At 43.3% G+C, this 20419-nt stretch overlaps 1 protein-coding gene and 1 long non-coding RNA gene across 3 annotated transcripts in view; both read left to right on the plus strand.

Moving 5' to 3' along the window:
- The first annotated feature begins 9971 nt into the window (after positions 1 to 9971).
- On the plus strand, positions 9972 to 12355 carry LOC144379477 (uncharacterized). Its single transcript, XR_013442637.1, has 2 exons — positions 9972 to 10772; positions 11634 to 12355. It is a non-coding gene; the product is annotated as an uncharacterized LOC144379477 (long non-coding RNA).
- Positions 12356 to 17229: 4874 nt separating this feature from the next.
- The window catches only part of CWF19L2 (CWF19 like cell cycle control factor 2), a 119956-nt gene continuing 116766 nt past the window's right edge, over positions 17230 to 20419 (plus strand). For both annotated transcript variants that reach the window (XM_078059064.1, XM_036067852.2), the window contains exons 1-4: positions 17230 to 17349; positions 17655 to 17763; positions 19294 to 19404; positions 20136 to 20258. In XM_078059064.1, the coding sequence (XP_077915190.1) occupies positions 17671 to 17763; positions 19294 to 19404; positions 20136 to 20258 (327 nt within the window). In that variant the 5' untranslated portion in view covers positions 17230 to 17349; positions 17655 to 17670. The remainder of the gene's footprint in view (positions 17350 to 17654; positions 17764 to 19293; positions 19405 to 20135; positions 20259 to 20419) is intronic.

The following is a 20419-nucleotide window of genomic DNA, read 5'->3' on the forward strand; positions in this document are numbered from 1 at the left end:
TGGGACCTCATATTTCCCATAATCTTCTGTATGTAGGTGGATGTATTTCTGTGCTTTCTAATTCATTTCATTATTTGCTAAGTCTACTTGTGTACTAGTTCCGTGAAGTTGTCATTGTTGAGGATTTGTTATATCTGGTGAGTCTGGTCACTTCTTCCTCCCCACCAACTGCTCTTATTCAGAGTTTCTTGCCTGTCTTTTATGTGTGTGTGTGTGCTTTTGAATCACCTTAATTTTAAAAACTTGTTGGATTTTAAATTTTAATTGTAGTAAATTTATATATGAACTTAGGAAGAGTTGGTATTTTTATGATGTTGAGTCCTCCCACCAAGAACATAGCATGTATTTTAACTAGTCAATTTTTGTGTTTGGGTATAATGCTTAAAGTCTGTGGACTAATTTCATACCTTCCAGTTGTAATTTCCAATGAGTTCTTTTGTTATTCCCATATACTCAGCACATCATACACAAATAGGATAGTTTTAACCCCTCGCTTACAATTTTTATGACTCTAATTTCTTTTTCTTATCTATTTGTGTTAGTATCTCCAGTACAATGTTAAATAACAACATAGTGATTATCTTTGTCTTATTCCTAACCTGAGTGGAAATGATTCTTGTGATTTCCTTTAAGTATGTTACTTGTTTTGAGGCTGAGATGGCTGAAATTTTATTGCGGTATCAAGTCTATCCCTATTTTATTGACCTTTGTTTAAACAAGGATGTCATTCACTTTTTAAAGTGCTATTTTAGCACCTAAGGACATGAATGTAATTATTTTTCCTTAAATCTATAACGTGATAAATTATATTAGTAGATGTTTTAATGTTGAATCATTGAAAATTTTTCAGGTGAACCTCACTTGCTCATGTATGTTTTCTTTTAATAGCCTACTATTTTAATGAGGATTTTGGCATTGTTATTCATGTATGAGAATTGTTTGTAGTTTTCTTTGCGGTCTTTGTCGGGTTTTGGTGTCAGTGTTAGACTCTTTTCATAAAACTACTACAGAAGCTTTTTTCTCCACCCGCCCACTCCCCTCCACTTCCCTTCTCAAGCTCTGAGATTGTTGCAGAGCATTGGAGTGATCTCCTTGAGGGCTTGGGCCAACTCTTACGAAGCACTCTGGGCCTTTCTGTTTTGTTTTATTTGCTTTGCTGGGTAGGGATAGCTCTTTAACAAATTCTCTATTTCTTCAATGGAAATGTAATTAGATTTTCTGCTTCCTGAGGTCAGATATTATATCTAAGAATATTATCGCTTTTACCCAGGTTCTCATAATTGCTTACACAGGGTTGAACAAAGTGATCTTCTAGGATTCTTTTAACTTTCTTTTCCTGTGGTTACTTTTCTTTTTTTTATTTTAAAGATTTTATTTATTTATTTGACAGAGAGCGCACAAGCAGTGGTAGCGGCAGAGGGAGAAGCAGGTTCCCCACTGAGCAAGGCACCTGATGTGGGACTCGATCACAGGACCCCAGGACCATGACCTGAGCCGAAGGCAGACGCTTAACAACTGAGCCACCCAGGTGCCCCTATGGTTACTTTTCTTATCATTTCTTACTTCCTGTTTCTGTGCTTTGCCCCATTAGCACTTGGGTAGTGTGTCCAACTTTCTCTTTAAAGAATTAGCTATTGGATTTATTCCTTAATACTGATTTTCTATTTTCTGATTCGCTGATATCCTTCCTTCTGCTTTCCTTTGGGAGACACATGCTTAATTCGTTTATTTTCATTTTCCTTTTGTATTGATAAAAGTTTTCCATTGTCCTTTAAACTCTTCTTTAGGTTCTGATAATGTCATGTTTCCATCATGGTTGATTTTAAGAAATCTGGCAACTTCCATTTGTCAAAGAGTTAATTATATCAAAGACCTTTACATTTTCAAGGCACAATGGAAACTTTTCTGATTTTATAATAAAATTTTAAAGTTCCCTTATTCTTCTCCTTTTACTGCATTTATGATCTGAGAATGACATCTGAGCTGTTTCTACTTTTCAGTAATTCGTTGAGGCTTGGTTTACCGCCTAACGTATAGTTTTTGTGAATGTCTGAGCATCTGAAAAGAAAGTGTTTATTTTAGGGTTATAAAGTTAGATCTGTATCAGTCAGCTCTGCCTTAGTTGTCATCTTATTTGAGAATTCTTTTTCGTTACTTTCCAAATTCGATGAAAGGCAGCCCTCGTTTCTTTGCACCAAGACGACTGTGAAGTTCGGTATTGGTAACCACAGTCTGTGTAAGTCCGGCTCCAGCAGACAGCCCAGGTGACACAGTCCAATAGGTGCTAGGGGGAAGTTCACTGAAGGGACTGGTGACAGAAGTGTGGGCCAGGCTAGGGGAAACCGTCAGAGAGAAGCAGCACCTGGGGCTGGCAACAGCTGGGAGCCATAACTCTCCCTAGGCCTGAAGTCACAAGAACAGGGGTAGGGAGAGTGTTGGGAGCCGGAGAGGGTAGCTGGGGAGAGGGCTGCCTCACGGCAGCAGGGGCCTTAGATAGAGGAACACAGACTCATTAATCTACAGCCAAACAGGTAGGGGCTCAGGGGAATCAATACCCCTACTTCCTCTTCCCTCTCCAGTCTTCTGCCTGCGTCTCTCGCTGGCTGAACCCAAGAGGAAACCAAAAAGCAAAGGAGCCCAGGGATGCAGTCCAGGAAGCGCAGCTTCCTGGGCACAGAGTAGGGGGAAAAAGGTGTGGAGTGCATTTCCCCACGTCCGATTAACAACTAACTCCCCTTTGGCTTGAAACCCCCAAATTTACTAGTTTCCTACTTCTCTTTCCAAGGAAGTAAAAGGCCTGGATATTGTTTTGAGAGCGGGGAAAGTTCTTTTCAGAGAGAAAGACACAGCCCTGGGTAATTTGCGAGTACCCTGTAAGCTTATCCTTGTTATTACTGTTATACTGGCCAGACACTCCTGACCTTCTTAAGAAACCAGAGGATTGGGAAGGGCAAGAGACAGAAGTGTTTTGAGCTCTAAAGCCAAGTGGTGCTCAAAAGAATAGAGAGCCTTATTTTAAAATTCAGTTTAAACTAGACACAAGGGCTCATCCGATACAGTGTTGTGTCCTTTCCCTACATAATGCTACCCAGGTGAGGGAAGATTCCCTCGAGGAATGAAAAATCTATTGCCTCCAGTTAGAGAATAACCTTTTTACAAGTCCTCTTTGAGAAATGAATAGACCCAAGTAATCTTGGACTCCACAAAGTTCTCACACAGAAGTCAGGATATTGTTGACATATTTGACCTCCAGGAGAAGTTTCATGCCAAAAGGCCAAATGTCAGTTTTTATTCTTGCTGATCCTGAAAAGATGTTTTCTTCAGAATGTCAAGGTTGTTGTAAAATGGTATCATTTAAAATACTGGAAACTTTCCCCACAGAAGCAGGTGGTCATTTCTAATCTAGGCAGAGGGTCCTCCTCCCCCCCCAGGAAGCCATAGGACATTACCCAAGTCAACCGAACAGAATGTCAGTGAAGAGTCTATCATGAGGGAAATTTGGTTTGAAAGCTCTGAGCCAATCGAGTTTCCGCAAAGCCCTCCTGGAATGAGAGATGATACAGGTGACCTCTGTGCTTCCCAGAGGAGGACTGTAACGTAAGCACACCTGTCATAATTCAGAGGGAGCAGGCTTGCACCAGCCACCAAGCGGACATCTGGTCTACCCACCCTCTGCTGGTCTGGAGGACTGACAGATGTGGTTTTAAGAAGCAACTTTCACAATTACAGAGAAAACGCTTTTGGGCAAAAGGGCTGTGATCTCTACCGGCCAGAACCTGTTTTTCCCTCAATTAATTCTTAATTATTGTTGAATTATCGTTTTACATGGGTAATATGGCCATTTGGAAGTTTCCCTACAATCTCCATATGGTGTGTATTCACCTAGTGCAGTTTTTCTCAAAAATGTGGTCCCTGAACGCCTGCATAAGAATGATTTGGTGGTGCCCATTGGAAGTGCAGGTTCCTGGACCTGTGCAGGTAGATGAGCCCGAGTCGCGGGAGGCTGGGACGCAGGTGTGTGCGCATTGATGGGCTCCTTGAGTAACGTTTGCGCATTGTAATGGTGATGAGGATTTGATTTTTTCCTGTTTTAAATATTTCTGACCCAATCATTGGGCTCAGGAGACTCGGGCTCAGCCTGCGGCTTTGTCATTTACCAACTGTGTGAGCTTGGGGGATAAATTCACACTCTCTGAGCCAGAGTTTCTTCATCCGTACATTGGGGGAGATAAAGCCCCCATTGTACAGTAAATTAAAGAGACCAGAGGAGAGATTCGTGGGAGAACTCTGTGAACTGCTGACCTGACATCAGTTAGAGTTGATAAGTTATAACATAGGAGACTGTGTAAGTGGAAATATTGGCTTAAGAATTTAGAGAAAGTCTGAGCTACAGGAACCGGGCAAGAGGTTCATGGGAGGGGTGGTGTTTTAGCTGCACTTGAAGACTGGGTAAGGATTCCCATGGGTGTAAATGGGCTTATTACAAAGAGGTGAAAGCAGTAGTGTACTCACCTCCACGTTCAGAGTCTGGTTTGGCTTCTCTGTACATCAAGATCACTTGGTCGGGCGCCTGGGTGGCTCAGTTGGTTGGGCGACTGCCTTCGGCTCAGGTCATGATCCTGGAGTCCCTGGATCGAGTCCCGCATCGGGCTCCCTGCTCAGCGAGGAGCCTGCTTCTTCCTCTGACCCTCCCCCCTCTCACGTGCTCTCTCTCTCATTCTCTCTGTCTCAAATAAATGGATAAAATCTTTAAAAAAAAAAAAAAAAAAAAAAAAAGATCACTTGGGCAGCCTTTTAGAAACAGAGTTCTGAGCCACCCCACCCCCCTGGCCAGTTAAAGAAGGACCTCTGAGAACTGGGGCGCAGGCACCCTCAGGACTTCTAACGGGAGCCCGGGTTGAGAAGTATTATCTTCGACAGCGTTGTCTGCATGGGAGTGAGGGGAGTGGGCAGTGAGGTTGGAGAGAGAGGCTAGGATAAGAATACAAAGGGCTTCACATGCTGGTTAAGGAAAGTGGAACTTACATAATAGGAACAGAGTCCTAATAGTTTTCTGAGCAGCGGAGTGATTAAGTTAAAGCAGCAATTCGAGGGGCGCCTGGGTGGCTCAGTCGTTAAGCGTCTGCCTTCGGCTCAGGTCATGATCCCAGGGTCCTGGGATCGAGCCCCGCATCGGGCTCCCTGCTCCGCGGGAGGCCTGCTTCTCCCTCTCCCACTCCCCCTGCTTGTGTTCCCTCTCTCGCTGTCTCTCTCTCTCTGTCAAATAAATAAATAAAATCTTTAAAAAAAAAAAAAAAAAGCAGCAATTCGGGAAGCTTATTCTGGAGGAGGTGTTGTGATCAGGCTAGGGTGGGAGGTGGGAAGGCAGAACGGGGTGCAGGAAGACTAGTGGTGGCCAGCAGAGTCGTCCATGAATGACGGGAGAGAAAGACATATAAGCCTCTCTCGACAAAAGGCAAGATCAGAAAAATGAATTTCTTCTTTAAGGAAGATGTGCAGCTTCAAAGCACCGTAGTGCTTGACAACCAGATTGAAGGTCAAAGAAAACGTGTGGACACCAAGGTCAAGGTATTTTTGGTACCTTTTCACTATAATAATTGATCTGTAACTTCTCCCTCAGGAAGAAAAGGAAATTCTTCTAGCACTCAGGAACTTGATGGTTTACTAGTTTTGTTTTTCCTCCTTCCCTCCCTCCCTTCCTTCCCTCCAACAGATCAAAGACCTTTCATCTCTTGTGCCCTTTAAATGTTTCAAATGTTTTTTAAACATTGTCCAGATAATTTTACTTCAGAAAACAGTTGTAAAAGTGAAAATTAAAGGTGATTTTAAAATGTATTTATTAAAAAATGTAAAAACTGGGGCACCTGGATGGCTCAGCTGGTTAAGCCTCCGACTCTTGGTTTTGGCTCAGGTAGTGATTTCTGGGTCATGAGATCAAGCCCTGCATCGGGCTCCATGGTGAACAGGGAGTCTGCTCGAGATTGTCTCCCTCTACCCCTCGCCTCATTTGTGCATGCGCTCTCTCTCTCTCTATCTCTCTCCCCCTCTCTCTCAAATAAATAAGTAAATCTTAATAAATGTAAAAACTTACTAAGTTTTTTTTAAGAGGCAGAGTATTCAGAGCTTATAAGAGTTTCATTTGTCTTTGTGGTATTCAATGAACAACTTAACCACAGTGGAGATAAACACTGATTTAAAAAGTTTTCCTGAATCTTAAACAGTAACAAAAATTTTTGTTTGCCTAATTGACTTTGACAATGAGATGATAAGACAATGCAGTGGTTGGGTGGCAGTGGGAAGAAACAGGAAGGAATGGTTGTGAGAATCCTATAAAAGAAGATGTAACCACTACTTTGATGGGGCTCAAAAGAGAATTGCCCTTGTTAGTGTCCATTACAGAAGCCCAGAGATCTGAAGGAGACGTTGGCTCTTGGGAAAGATAAATCCAGTGTCATTTATTTGTGAGTGTGAGGTACCACCCTCTGTTCCTTCCTTCCACCTCTACCTCTTCTTCCTTCTTAGGATAGGTAGAGAAGACAACCCCAACAATTACAGTTTCATTGCCCTTCTCTTGCTGGGAAAACAGAGGATCATAGGGGAAGGGAAGAAAAAATAAAATAAAACAAAAAAACAGAGAGGGAGAAAAACCATAAGAGACCCTTAACTCTAGGGAACAAACTGAGGGTTGCTGGGGGGAGGGGAGTGGGGGGGATGGGGTCACCGGGGGATGGGCATGAAGGAGGGCACGTGATGTGATGAGCCCTGGGAGTTATATGCAACCGATGAATCACTAAATTCTACCCCTGAAACTAATAATATACTAAATGTTAACTAAATTGAATTTAAATAGAAAATTAAAAAAGTAAAATAAAATGTTTTCATCCCTCAAGCCAGATTTCCAAAGAAGTACTCCTGGGATTTTGGCGTCCTGCTTTATTGTACATTTTCACTGAAGCTAGACATTTCCTCTACCAGCAGAACTTTTTGTGAAGATATAAATGTTCTCTTTCCGCACTCTCGAATACGGCAGCCCCCACTAGCCACATGTGGCTACTGAGTACTTGAAATGTGACTGGTCCAACTGAGAAACTGAATGTTTAAGTTTTATTTCATTTCAGTTAATTTTAATAACCACATGTAGTGAGTGGCTACTATATTGGACAGTGCAGTTCTAGAAGAAAGAAATGGTTAAGAAAGTGTGCCAGAGAACTATCGGAAAGTCCTCTGCCTGCTTCCATAGCACTCAGCATTGGAGAATAATGACAGTGTCACTCATGGGGATCAGGACCAGGGTGTGACAGTCATTTGTAATTTCTTTCTGTCATTCAGTAAACTTCAGGAGATCAACAGATGCCAAAGGCCTAGGTCTGTTTATAACCCATGGATGTTGCTTCATAAGGAAAAGTTTGGCTCATATAAAACAGGTCTTCTAAGTGTGATTCTATTTACAGATTGGGGTTACACGCAGTTAGATAGAATACTATATAATACATAACACAATACAAAATACTCAAACAAAATGACTTTTTAGCACATATCAAAGTTTTACTCAACCCATTCATGAAAGAACCAGCAGCAAGACAAGATCACTGGCTCCAGGAGCGTGTGAACAACCAAAATGTATAGTCTGTTATGAAAGAAAAGCTGAAATAACATTGCTAAATCAAATAAAAAAATTAGTTTCCTGCAGGGCAATAAAAATTTCTTAAAAGTTTTTATTTAAATTGCTGTTAGTTAACTTACAGTGTGGTATTAGTTTCGGGTATACAATATGGTGATTCAACACGTCCATACAACACCACAGGTGCGCTCCTTCATCCCCATCACCGGTTTCCCCCATCCCCCCCACCCACCTCCCCTCTGGTGACCATCAGTGTGTTCTCTGTAGTTCAGAGTCTGTTTCTTGGTTTGCCTCTCTCTCTCTTTTTGTCCCTTTGCTTGTTTTGTTTCTTAAATTCCTCATATGAATGAAATCATATGGTATCTGTCTTTCTCTGACTGACTTATTTCACTTAGCATCATACCCTCTAGTTCCATCCATGGATGGAAGTATTTTAAAAGGCATCATTACCCTACACTGTGCCATGTTGTACCTCTTACACCCTCCCCGCATCCCCCCTCCCCCCCCGCCGCCCTTTGGTGAACGCTACCTTCCACGGTGACACTTTTGCAGGAGAGCACTTGGCTGTCAGCTGCAACATGAGCTCTCAGTCTACACTGTCATAATCTCATGTGGGCAGAGGCACCTTGAAGGGAAAAGGTGCCAAATCCTAGCAAGTGGGATGGGGTTTTCAGAGCAGAATCCGTCATAATGGGTATGGTTATTCTTATTAAATGCACTCCATTTATTTTCTGGAGATACATTGACACAATGGATTGTGCAGGTTTGGGGGCCCATGGGAAATCGTTCCATAAGAAATCAGGCCAAAGGAACACATGCAGACCTTTGGACTTTCCTTCAAGAAGATCAGTCGTGATGAAAAGTAAGCTAGAGCTTGAGGAGCGAGGCAGAAGCTGCGGAGAAGCGATAGCACTCGAGGCTCCTAGCTCAGGTATGACTTGCACTGCGGGCTTCCTGTCCCTTGGAGAGCTGCCTCTTTGGATTGCAGACTTACTGGGGAATGGCCATGTTTGCTTAGTGCGATAGCTAGCATCTGTTCGCTCATGGCACTCAATACAAACTGGTATCAAGTGGGGAGTTACAAAGTTGTTGCAATGATAGAACAACGAGGCAGCTTGCTGCCCCCCAGACAGGGCCTCCTCCTTGAGGTGGAGGGTGGGCTGGTGATCATCACCGTCCAGGTTTTGGACTCAGGCTTGCAGGTCCAGAAACTCAATTTTGACCAGGAGGCCAGAGTTGATCAGGAGCAGTGGACTGAGTCTCCGTACCCGAGGTCCTAAGAGACTGATCAAGTCTCCTTTTGTTCCTGTCTCATGGAAGACTTTTCTTTCTAGAAACTAGATTTCAACATGTTACATGTTCTTACCTGAATTTCCAGACACTCCCTCGTCGAAATTCAGGTTCTTAGGAGGTAGAGATTGTCCTCAAAAGATGCTTGGGGAATCCATAGAATGACATGGAAGTGGTGTCCCCGGATGCGTGCCACGTGATGGCCTGGGACTCACAGCGAGGATAATGTCACAGCCGTGATAAGAATTGACGAGAGACATCGGCAGATCACATCGCTGTGGTGACTGAAATGTCAGAGCCTTCTCTGCTTTCTCCTCTTGGACAATGGCTGATGCTTGTTCTCAGCCTTTTCCTTTTCTAGGCTCCCAAAGACTGTTCCCTTCCTATCACGTGGTTTTTCCTCAGATGTAGTTCACTTCCACTGAAGCGGGGGCATTTATATAAAACATAACCTGCTATGACCTGCTGTTGTACGTAACCAAGACTGGGCTAAAATGGAGACGGAAATATAAATGTGTTCTCCACTGTCTACCCCTAGTTGCCATTTAGCCCTCAAATCATCTTTTATCCAAGATTCAAAGGGCTCAGTCACTGCAAGAAATGTTTTTTCTTCTTTGATGTTCCGTTAAAGTTATACTTAACATCGCTGCCTTTTCTACTGTGGAAGGCCGTAGAAAATAAACAGTGGGGAATAGTGTTGATGTTGAAATCAGATTATCCTGGATTCTTATGGAACGTCCCCTGTCTGCATTGCGCACCTGTGAAATGCCTTCCTCCCCGGGGTCGTTGCAAGGACTCAAGGGGTTAACGTGCATAAGTTGCTTAGCCCAGTTCTTGGCATGGGCAACACACTCAGCAAATGTGCAGTTTGCCCCTCTCCTCCCCATCCTCCTCTTCTCTTTCTTTTCTTTCCCTGCCCTCTCTTGAAGCCTTGATTAAGTCTTTTATTATAAAATTATTTTCACTATGAAGTAAACAACCATAGTGCCTGAACGTGTCAACATTGCAACAGGATGTCACAATAAATGTGTTCTTTCATTTTATTTTCTGCCTCTGTTATTCTTCTGTGAGTATTTCATTAGCATAACTGTCCACATATTCAATGCCTCACTCCAAAATTACACCCCACTTCCACCCCTAATTCCACCTTATGCTCCTGTTGCATGATGTCTAACACGGTCATGACTGACTCTTCACAGGTGTATGGGACTTTTCTATAGTAAGCATCTAATCTAAATATCTAAGCCAAGACTGACTGCCTCTGCCACTGAAAAAGCTTTCGTGATGTCTTCTCCTATGATTATAAGGCCCAGTGCTCAGGGAAAGCAGACTCATTTCAATAAAATTACAAACACAGGATGACTAGCAAAGTACATCTGCTGCTGGAGAGAATAATTATGCTCCAAAGCATATGTTATTTAGAACAGTGCTCTATAGAAGTATGTCATTATTCCCTTCCATTACTATGGATAATTAAGAGTTGATTGGTACTTAAAACACAATGAACTTTATGCCTGGGAAACAGAAATTAATATTTTATTATTCTCTGCCTTTGTTGCTTGCAGGATGAAAAAATCTGCTGACTGTAGGCTCAGCCAACCCACGTCCTGAACTCATGAAAGCCTCATGTGGCAAAACAGTGGAAGTCTGAAGCCCGCTGAGATGCGTGGGATCAGTATCTTGACCCCTAGTCACACCGTACACCAGTGTTTCTATTGAGTGCGGAGCACAAGGGAATAGTAGCAGGATTTGGGAGAAACTATAACAGGGGCAGAAGATATGGTCACCTCCACGGAGAAAGAACATTCTTAAATCACCAAGATCAAGGGAATTTAACCAGTTCTGCTCTGAGTAGGGCAAGGTCAATATCTAAGAGGTTGGGCCCAGGGGGAGACAATGGGGAATCTTGGTTATCTCGTAGGGATCAGAATCGTTCAGGTTGGGAGATCCTTTCAAAGTAGTGTGAGGCAACAAGAGGAGGGTCCAGCCCCAGGAAAGAGGCTGGCAGGAAAGGGAGGTCCCCCCTCCAACCGAGCTGCGGTGCAGAACCAGGTTCCCATCCTAGAATCCAGCGCAATTTTACCCCAATAGAGGAAAACCAGAAACAGAAATATTGGGTGGAACCAAGTTTGTCAGGTGGGAGACCGCGAATGTTCACGGTAGTCAGGACACATCAGACAGGGGGAGAGTGAATATTTTCACAGTAATTCTACTAAGGCATCAGACACTAGTGAAAGACTTCATCATGGTGACATCTCTCACCTTAAAGATCAATTCTTAATTAAGATCAGTGAAGTAAAATTAGACACATCAGTGTTTAACTAATGTGGGCCAGGTGAGGTGAAGGCGATTGGGGGCCACGTGGTCTTGGAGAAGCTGGCTGCTCTGTCTGGTGCTCACCTAGAGGAACAGTGATGGCCAATTCTGGAGAAATCCTGGCACGGTGGACTCACTGAGAAATGGTTTTCTCAGTTTCCCACAGGACTTGTAAATACGAACGCAATACATCCAGCCAGCATCCCTGCCAGAAAGATTAGAGAGGAAAGAATGGTTTAGCGTGGTATCTGACAAAGATAGGATGAAGTCTAAAACAATTATTGCTGACATGCACTGGGCACTCTTCTCAGGTTGAACTTATTCTATGTCTCAATGTTTTAACTTGTTTAATTCTCACTGAAGTCCTGTGATGTATGTATTATCATTCATTATTCCCATTTCACAGGTGAGGAATCAAGGCACGAAGCAGATGATGTCCCCTGAAACAGCTAGTTAAGTGCCAGGGTTCGTATTTGGCCCAGGAGACTGGCTTTAGAACCTGAGCATTCAACAGCCAGCTAATTCTGCTAAATTATTACAGTTGTGGCTGGAAGACAGGGAGATTTAAATCCGTGTTATGGACTTCAACATATTGTTAGAAAAGACTCTTCAACCCTACGTTCGTCTGAAGATAGGCAGGCTTACGTTGAAAAAGAATTAAGATCTTCACGGGAGAGTGGCCGTAGGATATATCATCTAAACTGGGACACTTCCAAAAGGAAAAAGCTATTAATAACTTCACCAGGAAAACTGGGACATACGGTCATCCTACTCACAGCGCAAGTTTCAGCCTTCAAGACCTGCAGGGCGCTGCGGAAGTTGCAGATCGCCGTACCCGTTACACACGAGCACACGTGCACTGCTGTTGTCTTCTCTAGACCAGGTGTCTGTATTTGATGGGCAACTTGGAGGATTTTCCAGGATAATTTTGGCTGTGCCTGCCTTACCCCTGGTGATAGAATTTAACCCCTGTACAGAACCCATCCCACAGAGACAGGTAAAGCATTTTTCTAACAAGTTCTCTTTATGGAGCAGGTTAGCCAATTTGTAGGAAAACGTTTTTGAGAGTTTCTGTATGAACTGATAACTTTTGATTTCCTTCAAGAATTAGTATGAATTTCAAACAAATGAGGTTTGCAAAGAGTTTTTTTAAAACCGTAAGTAGATTAATACATTTCTTTAGATAAAGTCCTCCATTCACTGAATTCTTCGAGCTGCCATGTGACAGACGCTTTGCCAGATGCTGGAGACACAGTAGGAAACAAACAGATCGGCAAAAACAAAAACAGCCAAAAAACCCAACCAGTCAGGATAGCTGTGCGTAGAGGGAAGCGATAGCGTGAATGTAAAATGGAGGGGTGAGTGACACTAATTGGGGAGCAGTGTCAGGATGGGGAAGGTGGATTGTGTGGTCAGGGAAGGCATCCTCAAGGAGGGGACATCTGATCTGAGACATTAAGGACAAGCCAAGTGCAAAGACCTCTGGAGGGAACGGGTGCAGAAAGGAGGCTCCTGTGACTAAGGCACAGGGGTTGGGGGTGTGGAGGGACAGAAGGATGGAAGCCATGCGGCTCCCGAGCCCTGCACTTGTCCGTCACTCACACAGACACCAGATTTCAACACCCCATCGTCCCTTTGGCATTGGCTGTGTTCAGCAAGGGGTGGGGCGGGTACCGTCAGGATCTGGCGGGGGCAGGCCTCACTGGGCTGCATCTCTCTCTCCACGGTGGCGGGCCCGGGCGGAGCCGACCCCGAGAGCAGGTGCGGGCAAGGCGGGCGCTCGGATCTTCGCCCGTGACAGCAGCAGGTGGCCTCTCGCCCGCCTTGTGTAGGCGAACAGGAGCGGCAATAAAGGAGTATCAAAAAATCTAGTCTTTCTCTTTCCTCCTATGCCCATTTCCTGAGAGTCTTTCAGTAGAAGGGCTGTTTCTTTCTCCACAATAAAACGACCTTCGAAAGCCCTTCTGACTGACGGAGATGCGAGGTCACTGTGTAAACCGTACGGGAGAGGAGAGAGGATATTCCGTGGCGGGCTCTCTTGGCTGCCTGTGGGACCGGGTGAGCAGGTGCAGCGGCCCCCCCATCGGCTCCGCCTCGGCCGGTTACCCTGACCTGAGATGCGCAGCCTCCCTGTTCCAGGCAATCAAATCAGACAGTCTTCGAGACATCATTCTTCTGGGTTGTAACCTACCCTGGAGTTTAAACGATGGAGTTCACAGCCTGGAAAACTGAAAACCACGTGGCTTCTTGCAGACTCTTAACTTAGACATGTAAGTCCAGCTCCCTATCAGACCTCTCCCCTTCGATGCGTATGTTCCCGCTATCCCTGAGTTACCCAGAGGCAGAAGGAGAGCGAGCAGGCTGACCCCAGTCTTCCTTAATCCGCACACGTGGGCCAGCCGCGTGAGCACAATGCCCAACCTCCTGGGCGGAGACCTCTTTATGGGGAAGGTAAAGGAGACAAAGAAGGAGGGCCCCAGGCAGGAGATAGTCTCACAACTGGGCCATCTCTCCTCAAGGCGATGGAAACTCCTTTTGTCCCCAGGCTTGAGCAGCATGAGACCTTCAACCTCTGCAGCGTTTTCAAGGAAGAAGCCCAAGGGTAGAGTCAAGTGTCAGTGTGCCATTCCGAGAGGCAGGATTCTTCCAAAGTTGCTCCATTAGAAAAAGGGATCATTCTAATTCACCCCTAGCTAATGTGTTACATGTGGGGGCAGCCAGTTCACTGTCCTCCCCCCTGAAAGGGTCATGTGCTCATGTGCTTCTGTTCATTTAGTTATGCTGTGCTCTCTGCCAGAAGTCACCCCCACCTCAGGCCCTTTACTCTGCTCTTACAAGCGTTGCAAGATTCACTTTAGGAATAGTGACTATAGGAAGCCTTTCCAGAAGTCTCAACACTGACCTGGGAGCATGCCACACTCCCACCCCCCGCCTGCGGTCCTCATCACCCCAGGGATGCCTCTACAGGAGCCACCATACGCTTGAAATTCCACAAACATATATATATATATTTTTAAAGATTTTATTTATTTATTTGACAGAGAGACAGCGAGAGAGGGAACACAAGCAGGGGGAGAGGGAGAGGGAGAAGCAGGCTTCCTGCCGAGCAGGGAGCCCGATGTGGGGTTCGATCCCAGGACCCTGGGATCATGACCTGAGCCGAAGGCAGACGCTTAACCACTGAGCCACCCAGGCGCCCCCACAAACATATATTTATGGTCGGCACTCTCTTAGGCACTGAAGCAAAAGTAGACTAAAATCCCTGCTCTAAGAGCACTTATTTTGGGTGGGGGAAAACAGGCCATAAATGAATGAATAAATTCTTGCAATAGGATGCTATGCAGCTGTAAAAAGGAATCAGGAAGAGATGTATATCTTGTTCTATAATCTCCAGGATGTAGTAAAATTCTGGATTTGTTTGATCACTTCCGTGTAATGTCACTTAACTCATTTCTCTAGCTCCTGTGTTTTCAATAAGCTAGTTAGATCTAGAGGTTGGACTGAATTCATGGGTTGGTTTGTTTGTTGGGCAAAAATAACTTGTCAGCAATGTATTTCCTATTGTATCACATCATAAGGCACGTAATATCTGGTATGCTTCATTTGTGCTTATAGTTTTAAATCGAAACTAAAGAAGGTTAACCAAAGGCTAATAAAAATGATTACCTATAGAAGAGTAAGGGAACAGGGATATAAGTAAGACTTCTCTGAGTGTGTCTTGTCGACACTGTATAAATATTGACATAAGTTAGAAAGAGTTATCCAGGTTGAGGGACTAGCATGTGCAAATGACCTGAGACAGGCACATGCACGGTTCATTCGAGAGAGCTCAAGGTCAGTGAGTAATTTCTGGTTTACTTGTTTGCCTTCCCTGCTACAATGTAAGCTTTTGAAGAAAGGACCAACAGCTTTCATCTTCGTAGGCTCAGCTTTTGTATAGTGCCTGTCATACAGTCTATGTTTGATGCATATTTATTGAATAAATGAGCATCAATAAAGCACTCTTGGGATCTCATTGCCATGAAGTCACAAATCTATAATTTTCGTCAGTCTTCTCTGATGAATCAGAGGAAGGTTAGAAAGTTAAAACAGGATAACTGAGGCAAAATATATATATCAAATATTGGCACACTATTAAAGATCTTCAGTGTACATGGAAACCTACAAACCACACCATTCCTCCGAGCGTAACACTTCAGAGCAATCTTTCTTTTTATTAGGCATGCCCCTGTTTTATTATAACTGTTGAAAGGCAACAATTTAGCAAAAACAAAACATACTTACCTTCTAAATAAGATAAAAGTAAACTAAATTTTTAAATAAGTAAAATTAGAATGATACATACATAATAAATCAATAAAGTAAGCAAGTAATGAAAAACCATAAATAATTTAAGTACATAAACTCATTTATTTCCTAGATGAGAGTTAAATGAAGATCTCAGTCGTCTGCTCTCTATCCATGTGTGGATCCATGTACGTCATCCCTACGTGTCTGCCTATTTTAGAGTGGAGTCAGGTGGACCTACAAGTCACTGCTCTTCCTTCAGCTTATGTCTTCCTGTGTTGAGGCACCCAACTGAATGCATAAAATATATGCAGAATAAAGTAAGGGGACATTTTATTGGCCTCTGAGGGGTTGGAGATGCATATTTAGAAGGCCTTGTTACAGTACATAAGGAGGTCATGAGCAAGTCTTATCTAAATCACTTGGGTAGGATGGTTCTTTACAGTAAGCCATTTCCTGGAACACAAGAGGGTGGGCAGATTCCTATCCCTGACCACTAAAACAACTGTTTTCAGGACGACGGGGCTTGGGTAAAGCTCAAAATTGTCAAAGCCAAGATCTGGGCACTAGATACGGTCATTAACATTGGGGCGTTGCTGTTCCCAGGTCCTCTTAATGGACAGAGCTAGGGAGACAGATTATATAGATACAAAGATACAGATACCCAGAAATGCCTTTATTTCTACATCAACCTATGTATATTGAAGACATGAGTTCTTACAGATACCTCCAATTCCAATTCAACACCACAGGGTTCATTCGAGTTTGCTTCATTTCCACGTTTGAAACTCCATTCTCCAACAGGGATATCAACCTAGTACATTAACTTCTTTGTGCAATCATCCAGGTCGTAGCCAGCATCTGCTGCCCTCCCGGCTCCCTTCCTGGCATGGACGTCCTCCTCACCCCGCCGAAGCCCCGACATCCTGTGCTAGGTTATCCCACTCAGGCTCCCTCCCACAGGGATGCACTCCCGCCCTGCTGCCCCTCTGCCACGAGCACCTTCTCACCCATCTGTGCTCAGAGCACTGCTCCCCCGGCCCCTGCACACGTGCACACCTTGCTCAGCCCACCCAACAGGTGACTTGGGGCTGAACTGTGCAGCAAGGGAATGAAAAGGAGAGGAGCTGGAAGAGAAAGACGACCTAGCAAGTCCGATGCCAATTTGATGTGCTTTCTCTTACAACCGGATCCATCTTCATTCAGTCTATTTGTTACATAACACACACACAAAACACACAAATTCCATTACTATTTTAGTTTAGTTTATAAATGGAACTTATATTTAATGGAATAGATGAACAACTAACAGGTGAAAACGATTTAAAAACACTATATAAACATATTTACTTGTCATGTTGGGTAACATTTATTTTTGTCCTCAGTAACCGATCTTTTAGAGACGAATCTCCATGTAGGATTATTGATGCCACATTTATTTATCATTACGAAAAAATAAATTTAAACAACAAAAATTGAAAAAAGAACTGAATCGATCTTTCCGCCTGCATGCTCCAGGTACTTTCCCCCCTTGAAAACCCAATAATTTGACTAGAATAGGTCTGCATGTTGGCCGTCCTGGGCTGATTTTCCCAAGTTGGCGGCGCGTACTTTTAGTATGTAGGTTTAGGGCTGCTTTTTATTTAAAGAGAGTTTTCTTGAATTGTAGCAAAGCCCCGGAACTTCAGAGCAATTGGTCTTTCCCTCCCCGCTTCCGGACATCCCTCCATCACACGGAAATTCTTTGCCCGGAAGGACACTTTGGCGGAAAATTTCCGAGATGTGGGGACTGAACTGCGACGAGCTGCTGACTGGTAGATTTTGAGAGGAAACAGGTGAGAACGCCGTCGGTACCGTGCAAGGCGCGTAGTAAATGCACAGTGACGTCACCCCTGCGGCGGGAGAGTCCAGTCTACGAAGGGAGCCCAGCTCCCCAGCTTACGGGGCAAAGTCTCCTCTGAACCCTGACGTCGGCGTCATCGCCGAGCCTCAAGTGACGCTCACATTCGCGCATGCTCCGTAGGCGGAGCGGCGCCCGCCCTACCCTCTCCAGGCGGAAGTCCCCTTTTGTTTATTAAATTACGACAGTCGTAAACTGAGTTTTGTTTTGTTTTTTTTTTTTTTTGTGCCGGCTTCCTAGTTTTACGACAACAACCATGGCGGCTACCAGTGGTAGATTTGAAAGTGCGAGGAGTATCGAAGAACGAAAAGAACAGACCAGGATCGCCAGGGCCGAGGTGTTGCGCCAGGTATCTCCGTTCTGGGGCGCTGGAGTCATTTAGAATCGTGGGAGTGGACGGTTCGTGGGAGCCAGGCTTCTGGCTCCCCCCCCCCTTCTCTCGCCACCTCAGTGCCTCACCTTATCTGCGTGAGGGTCTCCCTTTGGGATGCCCGAAACCTCTTGGTTATTTGCCGCCTCCCTAGATGCGTTGGTAGTCTCCAGCTGCTCATTCTCTTTTTAGGAAGGCCTGTTTCTTTCTTGAGTTTCCTTCTTAATTTGTCAATTCTTTGATATTTCCGTTTTGGATCTGTGCACTTTTGAGGAACTCCACCACTAACGACGATTCTGCCAGCGCATGTGACAGCCTCAGTCCTCGCTCTTTCTGTATCTGAAATAAACATTTCCGTTCTCAGAAACACACGTGAGGCACGTTGGAGTAGATTGTTTGACCGTTTCCCTCTCTTGTCTTATTATTGGTATCGATTCCAGGGTTATTGTAAATCCTTACCGATCCATACAAGGGTTGACAGAAGAGACTCAGAAAATGTAGTCCCGCGAAAAAGGTTAAGAAACGTTGTATTTCTCACTAAGATGGAGATTTATAGAGGTAACTTACAAGGAACGGGGGAAGTAAACTGTATTATCCGACAAGATGTGGCATTGAAGGGGAAAATGTGTAGCTGGAAGCAACATAGGGTACAAGTGAGGGTTTTTGTTTTTATTGGTTTTAAGACGGAAGAGTTTTAAATAAATGCAGATGAAAAGGGGCTGGTAGAGGAGGCGGGGAGGGGCATGATGACTATGCCCAGAGTTTAAGGCGAAGAGTGGGCCGTTGGTGTTGGATAGGTGAAAGTTGGTATTGTTCTCTGATTTCAGCATATCTAACCTATATGCATAATAAATATTCTTCATCCTTACCTTTTTGGTATTTTAGGCAGTTTTTGGAGCAAGTTGGGTTTGAAAGCTAAGGTAAATTTTATAGTGGAGGTATGCATAGAGTTTGGGAAGGACCAAAACCAGCTTTGGAGTTTGGAGAAAGAATGAAAAGGCAGAAGCAGCCTCTTAGGAAGAACTTATTTTATTTGACTGTTGTTGAAAGGTGACTATAAATTAGCAATATAATCGTTTGGTTTTAGAAAGATGATTCTCCCTGAAGCATTTTGGGGGCTTGGGTAGAAGGATATGGGCATTGCAGATTGAAGGCATGGTCAGTCTCCTGACAGTTATGGAAGTCTCAGGCAGTAGCAGTGGGATGGTGAAGGAAAAAGGAGATTCACGTCCTATTTAAGGTAGGGAGCTTAGGGAGAGGGGAAGATCTATTATAGGTCCCGGGATTCGTCCTTGATTCACTAGAGATTGGTGATGTGATTGGTAATGTGGAAGGAGAGTTTTGTTCTGTTTTTAATCTTTCCTACACTTTGGTAGAAGCAAATTCCTGGCAAGGGACAGACAATAACTGATGAGACCTTATATGAAAGTGGAAAATGGTTTTGTTTTATTTTTATTTTTTTTTGTGAAAAGCAATTGGATAAGTTAATTTTTCTTTTTTCATTTTCAGGCTAAAGCCAATTTTGAAAAGGAAGAAAGGTGTAAAGAACTTAAACGACTTCGGGGTGAGGATACATGGATGCTACCTGATGTGAATGAGCGAATTGAACAGTTCTCACAGGTGACTACTAACAGGTTCACTTGATGTAACAGCTCTGTCTTTTTTTGTTAATATTGGAAGAAGTAACTTTATGTTACTGTTTTGAAAAATTACAGAATGACTATCACAGGTGGCATTACTAATTTTATCTCTCTGGCAGAAATAATATATTTTAATATTTTGGACATTATAACATTGGGCAGATTTTGTTACTTGAGTTGACTGGTAGAAAGCTTAGCAGATTTCTGGCCCACTTGTATCAACTTACGGACCTAAAAAATTATGCATTTTAAAGTTTAATGTCATGTTTTTTTTTGTCTGAATTCTTGTTTTCCATTTCCATAATTTTAATTTATACTGTCTTGTTATAAATTATATGACCCAATAATCTTTTATAAATTCTTTAGGGGCCACAGAGGATATATGTATATGTATGTGTGTGTGTGCATACATTTGAGTATAAATGTATTTATTTGATTATATCTGTCTGTCAGATGAATCTGTAAATATATTAAGACTAAAACTTCCCTCATATTTTTCTGAAAAGATATCTCAGCTATATGATTTATTAGCGGTGCCTGTATTATAGAAGCCTGTTAAAGTTTCTTAGAAGACTTTATTTTGTCCTGTGTATTGTCTCATTTCATGAAAATGTAGTTTTTGGAATATAGATTTTTTTTTTTTCTTCAAAATATTTGTTTTAAAGTAAGATGAAACCAAATTCCTTACCTCTTTAAAACAATTATTTATAGGAACACTCTCTGAAGAAAAAGAAGAAAAAAGATAAACACTCAAAAAAAGTAAAGAAAGAGAAGAAAAAAAAGAGTAGGAAACAGAAGTATGAAAAAAGCAATGAGTCAACAGATAGTTCATCAGTAAGTATGTGTTAAAGCTAACCAAAGCAGCTACTTGAGAAAATTGTGTTTAAAGGAGTAATGTATAGAAATGTAAAATATATGAGAACTTAAAAAATATTACTAGTTAGGGTATGAAAATGCCTGGCAAACATCTACTGGGAGGTGTCCAGGAAATACTG

Source organism: Halichoerus grypus, chromosome 11, assembly GCF_964656455.1.
Source record: "Halichoerus grypus chromosome 11, mHalGry1.hap1.1, whole genome shotgun sequence".
In the NCBI taxonomy this organism is placed as follows: domain Eukaryota; kingdom Metazoa; phylum Chordata; class Mammalia; order Carnivora; family Phocidae; genus Halichoerus; species Halichoerus grypus.